This window comes from Dunckerocampus dactyliophorus, chromosome 1 (assembly GCF_027744805.1).
Source record: "Dunckerocampus dactyliophorus isolate RoL2022-P2 chromosome 1, RoL_Ddac_1.1, whole genome shotgun sequence".
In the NCBI taxonomy this organism is placed as follows: Eukaryota; Metazoa; Chordata; class Actinopteri; order Syngnathiformes; family Syngnathidae; genus Dunckerocampus; species Dunckerocampus dactyliophorus.
Window position 1 is genome coordinate 12,005,117 of NC_072819.1, and position 14,643 is coordinate 12,019,759.

Below are 14,643 nucleotides of genomic sequence, written 5' to 3' on the forward strand. Positions count from 1 at the left end.
TTTCTCTGGCACAAATGTATGACTCTTTTGAACGCATATTGTTTTAGCCCCATCAGCTAACCGGAACTACGTTCCTCATCACTGAATTCCGATCAGAACTCGACCCACGGGATAAAGTGGGGGGTAAGTTACGGTTGATGCGCTACACTGCTGATGGGGATGTTCATGTCAAAAAATCCAAACTATCCTTTTAATGAATATTGTCTGCTGCAACAATACATGTATCGAACCAACACTACTGTAATTAACGGTAGCAACAATAGCAATACAACCTGAACAATACTGCAACCCAGATGTAGACGTCACATGATGTGATTGCAGATGCAATCTGTTGTAGCTGGCAGCAGATAGAGGTCTGAAGCAGCATGCAACACTACATTTTTCTTCTTTAGAATCCAAATTCATTACTCAGCAAAAGATGCATATGCATACAGTATAAGTCTTAATTGCATTTGAAAAAGAAAACCTTAAATAAAAGTCAGCTGTGCTACGGGTGCCCTGAACTCCATTACGAAAAAAAAAAAAAATTGTTATTGTTGCTATTTTATGGTGAACTGAAAAAATCTTTATAATTGTTTTTGTTTATTTGATAATAGTATTGTTTCATAGCAAACTTGATGTGTACATGAAGTACTGTAAATAATGAACGTTGTGTAGTTTCATTGAAATATTATTGAATCTATGAACACAGCTATTGATGAGTCGTGCAAATCTTTATGGCATGTTGATTTGAAATGTGGATAATTTTTATTTAATTTTGTTTATTTTAAATTAGTTTATTTTATAATAGTATTTATATATATTGATGAGTCGTGCAAATCTTCATGGCATGTTGATTTGAAATGTGAATTATTTTTATATTTTATTTCATTTATTTTAAATGCGTTTTTTTTTAAAATTATTTTTACGAGGTTCTGTTTTTGTTTTATATGGTTTTAAGTATGCACAGCAAAAATGAGGCAGCTGTAACATCCATCCATCCATTTTCTATACCGCTTCTTCCTCATTAGGGTCGCGGGGGCATGCTGGAGCCTATCCCAGCTGACTTCGGGCGACAGGCGGGGTACACCCTGGACTGGTCAACAGCCAATCGCAGGGCACATATAGACAAACAACCATTCACACTCACATTCATACCTATGGACAATTTAGAGTCGTCAATTAACCTCACCTGCATGTTTTTGGAATGTGGGAGGAAACCGGAGTACCCGGAGAAAACCCACGCGCACACGGGGAGAACATGCAAACTCCACACAGAAATGCCCAGGGGAGAATCGAACCCCTGTTACTGTGTTGGCCAACGTGCTAACCACTAGACCACCGTGCGGCCCGCAGCTGTAACATTTGATTTAAAAATTGTACTGTTGAGCTTAAACAAATTTTGGTAATTTCAAGAAAATAGAAGTTTTTAAAGAATTATTGAAAATTTGTTTTTTGTATTGAAAAAAAACATTAAACCGTGACACTAAAGTATCGAATTGAACCAGGTCATGATTTTTTTGTATTGTGCAACCCTATTGTCCTGTTGTCTTATAATTATTTCTTTACCCACTTATGTCACTTATTTATTTGCTTATTTGCTTACTTATTCCTTTAATTAGTTTATTGAAGTAGTCTTGCTCTTATTGTCATCATAGACACTACTGTATCTACACTACACCACAGCATCTCCATGAATTACCACAACATAGCTCCTATAGGATCGCTCAAAATCCCTCCCTTGGTGGAGGGATTTGACAATGTGATTGTTTTTGTTTTTGTACAATGTGATTGTGATTGTTTTTGGTGCCTAACTGTTTCCCAAGTATATTAGTGCTTGTGTGAATGTATAAACGAGCGCAATTAACTGAAATTTATTTGTAGAAAGGCGCTTTATGAAAGTACATTGACTTGCATTCATTTACAGCTGAGCCTTGACCCATCCAATGTGGCGGCGATGTTGACGTATCGTAGCAGTGGACAAACCCAGTCGATGCGGCGGATTCTGTGGCGGAAACCGGAAGTGACAGCAGCTTTACTGGTGACGTCACGTCGAACTATACACTCAGGAAACAAAACTAATGTGGCGTACTTCCTCTGTCATATGAAGTTTTGATTGCCTTTATTTGGAGTGGGGAATGAGAGACTAAAATATTAATGGTATGTGACGGGCTTTGCTCATTTCGCGTCGTCTTCTCCCGTATTTTGCTCAGTCAGAGCTCTCCTGCTCGTCTTTTCAGCCAGTTGGCGCCGGGCCGGCCTCGATTGGTTCGTCTGTGTTGGATGGGATCTGTAAACCATTGTTTGGAAGTACTGTCAAAGGGTGGGTACAGTACAGTGTACAATATGTACATTTCATTGTGGAAGTAGATCTATATTGCTCTCGTACGCTGAAAGCATGGCGGTCATGACAAACCAATTACACATTACTTCAAAATTATTGTCTGTATTTACATTCGTCTTATGTCTGTGTTTCCAGATTGGATTCTGTACAAAAATGCAGCAATCAGACAATGTTTGCGAAGAGGATGCGATGGTGGATGTTCAATTTAATGCTTTACCCAATGCTCTGGTTGCATACAAAGTGCCAGGAGACTTATTTAACTGTGGACATCTGAAGGTAAGAAAAATAATGTTTACTACGTTGGTGGCGAAATGAATCGATTATTGTCATTGCGTTATGCAATGTATTTACTGTAGTAGTGCAATAAGTTCCAAAGTCAACCCACGGCAGATGTTGTGCCAAAGTAGGTAACCCCAATATATAGGCTGCATTCCAATGGCAGTTTGAGTTGCCCTCGTTGACTTCCCCTAGGATAGTGGTAGAGAACCGATGGCATTCAGACATTTCTGAACATGATAAAATATATTACTGTATGTATGTATTTGATTATTCATTGCTGATATTTTAAAGCAGGGGTGTCAAACTCGTGCCATGGAGGGCCGAGACACTGCAGGTTTTCTTTCCAGCCAGTCACTAAAGCAGGTGATTTTAATGATCAACACCTTCAGTTTGAGGGAAGGAGCTCATCAATTAAATCACCTGCTGAAGAAACTGGTTGGAGAGAAAACCTGCAGCGTCTCGGCCCTCCAGGGCATGAGTTTGACACGTGTTTTAAAGTAAAACATAAAAGAAATTACAGTGTTTAAAAATAGCATTCAAAATCCAAAACTTTCTTATACAGTTTAATCAATCCATCCATTTTCTACCACAGTGTGGGTGGCCAGAGCCAATGCCAGCTGTCCTTCCGATATTTTCTGGGTCAGACACCAAAGCTTGATTATTACTGGATAATGCAGTAGCCTACCCGGATCATTGAGAGGTCAAGAAGTAAACTTCTCTCCTTTAACACTCGGTCTACCGGAATTCTGCAACTACTAGAATGACCATAGCAGTCATTTTGACTCTTTGTATATAATTTGGATTATCATTAAAAAGATCTAAAAATAAATTGGTGGAATAGGTAAAAAAACACATCAGGACACAAAATGAAACCTATAGTGATTGAGTGTTTGATTGAATTGACACAACATAACTTCTCTGCAATTACACATGCAAACTCGAATTGCAACCATTTTCTCTGAAGCAAGGCTAAAGCCTCCATAGCTGTCATCTTCTTTCTACTTCGAGGGAAAGGCTTCTTGAGACGTCATCTGTACTTCTGTGAAGAAGGTGTCGGACGTTTCGCTCCTCATCCGAAGAGCTTCGTCAGCGAACTAATAAGTGCTGGTAGCCTAGGCCTTAAATACAGTAAGAGTGGGCGGAATTGGTGTGCCAACACCCTCCTTCTATTGGTTCCTTACACTAAGCCTGGGCGGAGTAGTGGTATAATCCTCTCCTGCTATTAGCACCTCCGATAAAAGGGAAGTGTCGCTCCCTGAGTTGGGTATGAACGACTCTGATACTGGCTCGTTAGCATCTATTATTCTGGCTCGGTCCTTGCTCCACCTCATTTGCATGACTAAGAGCTGTGGGTTTTGGTCTCAGTAACCTGCTGAACACAGGGTCCAAATTAAACCTCAAACCACCATTCCGATTCAATGATGGGTTCTGTTGTTTGACAAAAATAGCTTCCTTTACTCTTCTTTCAAACCATCTGTTTTCTTTGGCCAAAATCTTTACCTCGCTGTCCTCAAAAGAGTGATTGGTTGCTTTAAGGTGTAGATGTACTGCTGATTGAGGCCCACTAGAATTGTCCCTGCGATGTTGATAAAGCCTTTTTTGGAGCATTTGCTTAGTTTCCCCAATGTAGTGCTCTTTGCATTCCTCATCTTTACAGTGGATGGAATAGACCACATTGCTCTGTTTTTGGTTTGGAGCCTTGTCTTTAGGATGCACTAATTTTTGTCTCAGGGTATTTACTGGTTTTAAAAATGTACGCATTTAGTTGTATTCAGTGTTAAAAAATATTATGTGGCTCTCATGGAAAAAGTTTAAAATTTGTGGCTTTCATGGCTCTCTTAGCCAAAAAGGTTCCCAACCTCCTGGGGGAATCCCCGCCGCCATCTTAAGTGTCGTTCCATTTCTCCAAGAAGCTGAAGTGAACTTGGTGAGATCTACCCTCTGAGGGCTGAAGGAGCAAGTAAAGATCGATGGTCACTTGAGAGTGGTGCAAGAAATATGCATCCATAGGGTGGCACTAATTAACATCAAACACTGGTTATTTAGAAGAAGAAGATGCATAAAATGAGCAAGGTAATTATTCTATTTGACTACTTCTGCAGTGGCAACATGTTAGGGCAAACAATTTATTAATAAACAAACAAAAACCCATAATGACAACTACAGTAAAAAGTAAATATTTTTAAACAATAACACTAAATTGAAATCAACAACCCAACTTTGGAAACTAACTAAAACTAAACAGAAAAAGGAAACATAGTAATATATAAATTGGGCTTATTAAATAATCATAAAAATTATAAGAATAATTGGCTGGTATTTCTAATTATTTGGAAGAAGCAGTTTAGAGCTACACCTGGTGGTCAAACCATGATTGCTTGAGCTGAACTGAACAAGAGAAGGTGCTCCATTTATCACTTCCACCCACTTTTCCCTCTACTGTTACAAACTTTTCAGTAAGAAAAGAAGCTATTGACTGTCCTAGAAGTCACTAGATGATGTTGTTGTCAAATTTGCATATCATTTGCATATGATGTTGTAATATGCTGTAGGAAAAAAGCATAACCTCATAGGAGAGACAAAAAAGTGAGTAAAAACTCCCTAATTAAATTCTTTATTCTATGGCTCACATTAACATTTGTATTTGTACTTTATTTATCCCACAGCGGGGAAATTCACTTGTTACAGCAGCAAGCAAGATACGCAAGTAAAGAGTACAATGTAAAGAATGCATATTGACTACAACATGGTTCAGGTGGTGCAGGTGTTGTAGAGCCTGACAGCGGTCGGTATGAAGGACCTGCAGAACCTCTCCTTCTTACACCATGGGTGTAACAGTCTGCTGCTGAAGGAGCTGCCCAGGGAAACAACAGTGTCATTTAGCGGGTGAGAGGTGTTGTCCATGATGGATGTCAGCTTAGCCAACATCCTTCTCTCCCCCACTTCCTCCGCGAAGTCCAGAGGACCGTCCAGGACAGAGCTCGCTCTCCTGATCAGCCTATTGATCCTGCTCCTGTCCCTGTCCGTGCTGCCCCCTCTCCAGCAGCCCACAGCATAGAAGATGGCTGAGGCCACCACAGAGTCATAAAAGGTCCGTAAAAGAGTCCTGCACACACCAAAGGACCTCAGTCTCCTCAGCAGGTGGAGGCGACTCTGGCCCTTCTTGTAGAGGGCGTGGGTGTTGACAGACCAGTCCAGTTTGTTGTTAAGGTGAACACCCAGGAATTTGTACCTGTCTACCAACTCTATGTCTGCTCCCTGGATGTTCACCGGTGTGAAGAGAGATGTTTTCCTCTGGAAGTTAATGATCATCTCCTTTGTCTTGCTGGTGTTGAGTTGCAGCTGGTTAAGCTCACTCCAGCTGACAAAGTCCCTGATGACCGTCCTGTATATCGTTCCCCTCTGAAACACAACCCACAATGGCTGTGTCATCGGAGAACTTCTGGATGTGACACTGTGTGGAGTTGTGTGTGAAGTCCGAGGTGTAGAGGGTGAAGAGGAAAGGGGAGAGCACCGTACCCTGAGGGGCATCTGTGCTGCCGAGTACCATGTCAGACACACAGTGACGGAGCCTCACATACTGTGGTCTGTTGGTGAGGTAGTCTATAACCCATGCAGTCAGGTGTTGGTCTACTCCCACACTCTCCATCTTCACTCTGAGTGGTGACGGCTGGATGGTGTTAAAGGCACTGGTGAAGTCAAAAAACATGACCCTCACAGCGCTCCCGCTGTCCTCCAGGTGTAGCAGTGATCTGTGCAGCAGGTAGATCACTGCGTCTACTCCGATCCGAGGCCGGTAAGCAACCTGCAGGGGGTCCAGCTGAGTGCCCACCAGGGGTCGCAGGTGCTGCAGGATAATCCTCTCCATGGTCTTCATCAGGTGAGAGGTCAAGGCAACAGGCCTGAAGTGGTTAGGCTCCTTGGGACGCGGTGTCTTTGGTATCGGGACCACACAGGAGGTCTTCCACAGGACCGGGACTTTCTCCAGGCTCAGGCTGAGATTGAACAAGTGCCTGAGAACTCCACAGAGCTGGTCAGCACAGTCCTTGAGGATTCTAGGGCTGATGCCGTCCGGTCCCGGGGCCTTCCTTGCCTTGATATTCTTCAGCTGACTTCTCACCTGATCATCAGTTATGGAGAGGGGGGTAGAGGATGGCTGGGATGGGGATGTGGGGGTGAAGAGTGGTGAGTGGGTAGGGGAGGGAGGGGGGCAGACTCAAATCTGTTGAAAAACAGATTGAGTTCATCTGCCCAGATCTTGTCCACACTGGCTTGGTCTCTCTCCACTCCTTTACCATGGCCTGTGATGGTCTGCAGGCCTCTCCAGACTTCCCTGGCATTATTCTCCTCCAGCCGCTTCTCCAGTTTCCTCCTGTAGCAGTCCTTCCCCTTCCTGATCTTATGCCGGAGTTCCCTCTGGACTCTGCACAGCTCCTCTTTGTCCCCCGAGTTGAAGACCCTCTTCTTCTTATTCAGCAGGGCCTTAATCTCGGAGGTCACCCAGGGTTTGTTGTTGGGAAAACACCGCATTAACTTGGAGGGCACAGTGTTCTCCACACAGAAGTTTTTATAGTCTGTGATGCAGTGTGTCATGCTGTCAATGTCACTGCCATGGGGACTACAGAGCGCTTCCCAGTCTGTTGTCTGGAAGCAGTCTCTGAGCCTAGCACTGCTCTCCTCAGACCACTGCTTCACGACTCAGTGTGGTTTGTGAGTAGCACACTCTTCTGGTGAATCTATGTAATATCAACTGGTTGATCAGTTACTTACATTTACCCCAAGAATTTGAATATAATCCACTTCATTTTACAAATAAAGAGTAGCAATTGACACAACTGACTGTACACTGTCGGCTTGTGACTGTCTTTGGGCAGGGCAGAACGGTCAACAGAACCTGCTGTTGCTCAGAGAGAACACAAAATGCAGAACAATACTTACTTTCACTTTTGAATTCCCAAATACCAGAAAACTCCCCAACCATGCCAGAAAGACCCCTCTGTGCTGTCCAATTTTAGGCCTGTCTCACACTTGCCTTTTCTTTCCAAGGTATTAGAAAAAGTTGTTTTTACTCAGTTACAAACTTTCCTAGAGATTAACTCTGTTCTTGATAAATTCGAGTCTGGTTTTAGATCCCGACATAGCACTGAGTCGGCGCTGTTAAAGGTGCACAATGACATTGCCCTGTGTGGCATGAACAAGTTTGTGACAAAGACAAAGAGATAAACAAACAAAACGATGGAACTTACATTTCAGCCGCCATGATTCGCGAAGGATAAAACCTCACTGTGCACCAAATGCATTTTGGTGCATCCAAAATATGTACTTTGACCAAACTCCGACAAAACGTTACACCTAATTAAACGTAAACAGCGTATTCCACATATAATTACATATGCAAATGAGCTGATGTCTGCATCGACACACAATGTCAACTTCAAAGAATTTCAAGGTTATTTTTCTGTTTTTTTCAATATTCAGATTCAGCAAGTGAGTGAAAATCTGAAATATTGTGATTGATTACCGTAAAGCACTGTGTATAAACCACACGTTCGGATAAATGTCAACAACATATAATATGACTGATAAAAGTAAGTAAAATCCGACTAGTAATGATGAATAATTTTGCCCACTTTGCGTGTTTTTTTCGCCGCTTCGTGCACAGGACACGAACGGCTACCTATGAGAGGTAAAAACAATGGCTGTCAAAACGAGTTACACTGCTCGATAAACACAAAATTTGTAACTCACCCGACAAAAAAAATCATTTCAAAGTGCATAAAGATCTTCAATATATATAAAAATGAAAAAACCTTACCTTAGACTTGACAATGGTTGTTAAACCGCTGATTGCTCGTCGAATTGAATGATGCTGCTTCTCCGAGGTCGTGACTGAACGTACATCACGCTGACACAAAATGGCGGACACGACGACACATTTCCCTGCTGAACGCGTATTTGGCAAATAACCGGCGGAAGGACACAAGTTTTGTTTGGCCCAAGAAGGCACTTTTTATTTTCTAATTCAATATTTACTAGCAATACGCAATTTAGGCTGTGAGCTCGAAGTGTACGTACATAACTGGCCGGACACGAAATTTGGGTGTGTTAGACTTATGTCCAAATAATCTTATTTTACTCTTTTATACACAAAAAATCACTTAAGTTGCAGAGTTGAGTAATTATTCCATGAATATATACCATTGTAATTATTATGGGGTTTGTTTTTCGATGGAATTATGTTCTTCAAAATTTTCATCAGCAGGCGGACACGAAGGTTATGTACGTTTCACTAATGATTACACAACAGTTATTTTTTTTTACACTGAGAATATTTGAATAAAACACATTAGAAAGCAATTTCAGACATCATTCTTTAATTCTAAGTAGAAATCATGATAAAATTATCAGAGAAAATATTGTTTATTTCACAACAAAAGTAGACATGCTTCACATGTAACATTTCAATGTCCAAATATAGACACTTTTTTACAACATAGCCGTGCTAGCGCAAAATAAAAATATGAACAGGCTTAATTTATGGTTTAGTCCCCAAGAGAAGTGGATTTCTCAAGGGTCAAAGTACAAAGAACTGAACGGTGTTCCCTTCCCACTTTTCACATTCTTTACAAAGTTAGTTTGTTCTGAAGCTAAAACCAGAAACGACCCAAGTTTTATGATATCCCAAGCTAACTACTTAGGCCCCACCAAGACGGAGAGATTGACAAAATATAACAACAAAGTACCAGTGTCAGTGAGAAAAAACGGAGTTTCTCAATCAGCTCCAACAGACTCTGTCGAAGTTTTCGATCCCGACCGTCAATGCCCTCTACAGAACAAGCCTCACACAATCAGAAAGTGTCGCACCTTCTGCAGTAAGCCGTTGAAGAACGCAAGACCGAACTTAAAGAAAAGAACATTTGCTTCAGGTGCTGTGGTTCAACCAAACACAAGGCAAAATACTGTGGCAAATAAATAGAATGTAGAGAATGTGGCAGCAAAACTCACACATCAACTCTACACCCGAGTCCAGCACCATGGATAGCAAGAGTACCAGCAGAGCAAGGCGAGGAGGAAGAGGCAAAGGAGACTCATCTGGGAACTCTCCCTATTTGAGGTATTTGAGAACGATCAAGCTGAGCTAGTGCCCGAACTAGAGGAACATCAAGAAAGATGGTATCTACCTCTATTCGGTGTCTTATCATCCTCAAAAAAGGAACCAGATCAGAGTGGTTTTTGATTCGAGTGCCAAACAAGATGGTGTGTCACTGAATGACGGGCCAGATCTAAACAATGCTCTGCTGTGCTGCGCTTCAGGAGGGAACGCATCGCAATCACTGCTGACATTCAACAGATGTTCTACGCATTTGTAGTCTGTGAAGATCATCGTGACTATCTACGGTTCCTTTGGTATAAAAACACTATAAACACAACTTAAACAATGACAGCACAGAATTCAGAATGAATGTGCACATTTTCGGCAACAGCTCATCACAATCAGTTGCTATCTATGGCATAAGAAGAATGGCGCAAGAGCATCAGGAAGAATATGGCACAGACAGCAAAGGGTTCGTCACATGGAATTTCTATGTAGATGACGGTCTGATATCACTGCCAACAGAGGCCATCGATCGTCTAACGAGGACTCAAAGAATGTTGGCAGAATCCAACCTAAAACTCCACAAGATTGCTTCCAACAACGGCACAGTTATGAGAGCATTTACCCCAGAAGACCTTCCAAAAGACTTGAAAGATCTTGACCTTGCTGTAGATCCTTTCCCACTCCAACGGAGCCTTGGACTGACATGGAATCTTGAGAGCGATAGTTTCATCTTTCAAGTACCTCGCGAAGAGGAACCGTTCAAGAAGAGAAACCATAAAAGAGAGGTGGCAGAGAGAATCTACAGCAAGATAGACATCGAGGTACAAGCAGTTACATTTTTCACCGATTGCAGGATTGTTCTTCATCCACAATGCCTCCCGAAGATTTCATGTGTATGTAGCCAGCCGAGCTAATCGAATTAGAAAATCAAGCCAACCACAACAATGGCAGTATGCTGCCACAGAGTAAAATCTAGCAGACCACGCCACAAGACCTGCATCTGTAGACGTCCTTAGGCTCTTTAACTGATTCGCAGGTCCCAGATTCCTGCAATACACTGGTGAATCTCCATAGGACGACAGCTTTGATCTTGTTGATCCAGAACAGGATGATCAGGTTCCACCGGAGGTTACTGTCAACTACATCAGAGCTTCAGACGGCCAGTTCAGCTTTGAACGATTTTCTATGAAAGAGACTACTGCGAGCCATCACAAAACTTATTCAAGTGACAAGAATGTTCTCCAAAACTCACAAAGACGTAGCGGTTGATGCACGATGGCAAGCTAAGAGAATCATCATTTATTGTGTTCAACAAGACTCCTTTGGAGAAGAGTTAAACTGTTTGAAAAGTGAGATGCACCACTTCCAACTGACAGACTCACCTCAGAACCTCCTTTCACCCATGTTGGACTGGACATTTTTGGGCCCTGCAGCATTTTCACTCGCCATACTTGAGGAGGTAATGCTGAAAGCAAGTGATGGGCAGTGCTATTCACTTGTATGTGCACAAGAGCAACACACACTGAAGTTCTGGAATCTATGTCCACTTCAAGTTTTATAAATGCCTTACAACGTTTTTTTGGAATTCGTGGCCCATCCAAACAATTCGCTGACAGAGGCACAAACTTTATTGGAGCATGTAAGGAATTTAAGTTCAACACCAGTGATCCAGAAGTCACAAGTTATTTTGACAATCCAGCACTTTCAACGCTCCCCATTCCTCGCACATGGGTGGATGTTGGGAAAGACTTATCGGTGTAGCATGCAGGATACTGGTGGAATGTTGCAGCGGTCTGACACCAACCGCCTCACACACGAAGTGTTGACAACACTGATGGCAGAAGTCATGGCTATTCTGAATGCTAGCCGCTGATCCCAGTATCAACTGACCCTGACAACCAAAATGTACTGACCCCAGCAATGATGCTTACTCAAAAGATGACTCCAGTGACAGCTCCTCCAGGCGACTTTGACAATAAGGAGAATTTCACAAAAATCAGTAGAAACAAGTACAATGTCTAGTGAGTAACTAGTGACTCTCCAGAAACGTCACAAGTGGAATAATGACAAGCCAAGCCTTCAAATGGAAGTCAAGCCTTCAAGTTTATTTCTAGTAGTTAAGTTACTTAATGTTTGAATAATTAAAATGTTAATGGTGGTATAGTTTATACCAGGCGAGGAGTGTTCCGCCCTGCGTAGTTCAGTCATTCTTTGTAGTCTGACCTTTTTGAGTGACGGACATATCAAACCAGCAGCAGCAAGGCAGGCAGTCACATGTGAGAGCTTTGTGAGTAAAACATAGCAAGATTGTGCATTTTTCTGCATTGCATTTGCATATTTAGTGATGAATTGTAATGTTTGAGACCGTGTTAAGTTATTCTTGCGGTGAAACGTGCTGGAAAGTGTAATGTTTTATTCGTCCAGCAGAGGTCGACAGAGCTGTGCCTTAACTACAATTACGTCTGTTCAGTCACATTTATGTATAGCAATTATGCTCTGAATGTTGATTTGTGTATGTGAAGAACAGGTGTAGTTTATCGTGCTAATGTGTTGATATGGTCAAAGCATTGAACGTTTCATATTTGTTTACATCTCACAATGGATGTTACACTTTGTAGTGTTTAGTTTGTTTGTATTTGCAGTCTTACAGACTAACAGCGAGAAAAAAGTGTAAATAAATAAAACTGAGGACAAAAAAGGATTAAAAAAAAAAGAAGCCGCATCAGTCTTCAACAAAACTTCAGCTACCCTTCCTCCCTTCATGCTGTTAATTATCTGTCTAGCTGCAAAGATCTAAGAACATGTTGCGAGGGCAGAATATGCAGGCTGCTTGCTAACCTGTGTTATGGCGAAACGGACAGTACCACATCTACACACCAAACCAAACCGGTTCTGTTAAGGTGGACTGAAAGAGGTGAATCTGACTGAGATTTTTTCTTTTTTGAATGAGAAAGGGCTGCTCTGAAAAACGTGCTGTAAAGCTAAAGTAGCAAGTGTGGACTGAATGTCATATGTAGCTTAACTGTGCGTGTAGTGCTAGCGTGCTTTTATTTTGATGGTCGGATTTACCGGAAACCGGAATTTTCTGCCAAGTTTTTCCGGGTGTTGCTGAAGAGATCTGAAGATGATTGTTTTCTTCAGTTGACATTTTTGTATAAATTTTTATTTAGACAAAAGTAAACATATGCAACAAATATGACAATTGCAGGTACATTCCCAAATTAAATAGTGCCACAACAGGCTGTTGCAAAACAGAAAATTAAAGCATACATAATTAACAATATAAATCGTAAACACGAAAAAACGTGTGAATTTCTGTCGGATGTTTCACTCCTCATCCGAAGAGCTTCGTCAGCAAACTAACAAGTGCTGGTAGCATCGGCCTTAAATACAGTAAGAGTGGGCGGAATTGGTGTGCCAACGCCCTCCTCCTATTGATTCCTTACACTAAGACTGGGAGGAGTAGTGGTCTAATCCTCTCCTTACATTAGCACCTCCAATCAAAGGGAAGTGTAGCTCCCTGTAGTTGGGTATGAACGACTCTGATACTGGCTTGTTAGCATCTATTGTTCTGGCTCGGCCCTGGCTCCACCTCATTTGCATGACTAAGAGCTGTGGGTTTTAGTCTCAGTAACCTGCTGAACACAGGGTCCAAATTAAACCTCAAACCACCATTCCGATTCAAAGATGGGTTCTGTTGTTTGGCCAAAATCTTCATCACTTCCTGTTGTATGGAAAGGACGCTCACGGAAAAGCTCCGTCCACTATTACCGGAGTTTTAAACTTTTGCGACCTTGGTGAGTACAGTTTGTGATCACAACTTGTGATTACAACTTTGCAAGTGAGTGCTGAGACTTCTGCCTCAATTCGGACCTGCGAGTGGACTAAACTCACCAAAAGAGACAATCAGGTGGAGCCGACAGCCGTTACAAGCAAGCTATCATGCTAGCCGCGGTTTGACAGCTGCACATGAAGCCTGATTTTAGTTTCAGTCATATATACGGAAGATGTCGATCTAGAACAGATTCCTGAGACAACCGGAGGTGCTCACCTATTACCACAACCGCCGCCGAGACCCAACAAGGATGACACAGTTAATCAGATGACACAACTGAGTGGAAATATAGATAAAGCAACAGCGAGAGCCTTACAGAAGGTTAAACACTGCGCAAAAAAGCAAGAAAGAAGTTTAATGGAAAAGAGTGAGGATACCATGGCGAAAACCACTGAGGATTATGGAAAACAGATGCAGCAACTTGTGGAGAATTCCAACTCCATGCAAAGAGTAATTCAAAGTCTGCTAGAGTCTTCCAACGCCATACAAAGAGAAATGCAAGGTATGAGAGAGCACGTTCAAGTTTAGAGAGAAGCATTTCAAAATGAAATGGGGATATTAAGGAAGGAAATGCAAGGTCTGAGAGTGGAGAATAAAGAATTACAGGAAAGTTATGCTGCACTGGGAGCCACTCTCAAAAAGGAATGTGAAGAAAAGGATAAAATCATTGAGCAGCTGAAAAACACCATAGATGACATGGATCAGAACACGCGAATGAATGACGTGGTCGTGACGGGACTTCGAATCAAACCAAGGTCCTATGCCAGAGCAGTGGCGAATACTGAAGAACCAGATGAAATGGATGTCGCCTCAACAGAGCAACAAGTTGTTGCTTTCTTGCAATCAAAGAATGTGGATGTAGACATCCAATCTATTGATACTTGTATCCCACTGTATGGGAGGAACAGTACTACACCCGTCATCATCGTCAAATTCACTAATAGGAAACACAAGGTTGCTCTGCTGAAACAAGGAAAGAAGCCGAAAGGAACAAATGTGTTCATGAATGACCACCTGACCAAGCGCAACGCTGAGATTGCGAAGAAAGCACGTGATCTGAGGAAGCAAGGAAAGATTCAAGGAACATGGAGTGCAAACTGCAAAATC

The 14,643-nt window shown here is 42.0% G+C and overlaps 1 protein-coding gene across 2 annotated transcripts in view; it reads left to right on the plus strand.

Moving 5' to 3' along the window:
• Positions 1-1,997: 1,997 nt before the first annotated feature.
• The window catches only part of LOC129185425 (calcipressin-1-like), a 30,030-nt gene continuing 17,384 nt past the window's right edge, over positions 1,998-14,643 (plus strand). The window contains exons 1-3 of one of the 2 annotated variants that reach the window (XM_054782512.1): positions 2,021-2,139; positions 2,220-2,302; positions 2,459-2,599. In XM_054782512.1, coding sequence (XP_054638487.1) covers positions 2,477-2,599 — 123 coding nt within the window. In that variant the 5' untranslated portion in view covers positions 2,021-2,139; positions 2,220-2,302; positions 2,459-2,476. Of the gene's footprint in view, positions 2,303-2,458; positions 2,600-14,643 lie in introns of both variants that reach the window. The other variant, XM_054782503.1, reaches the window with a different exon arrangement.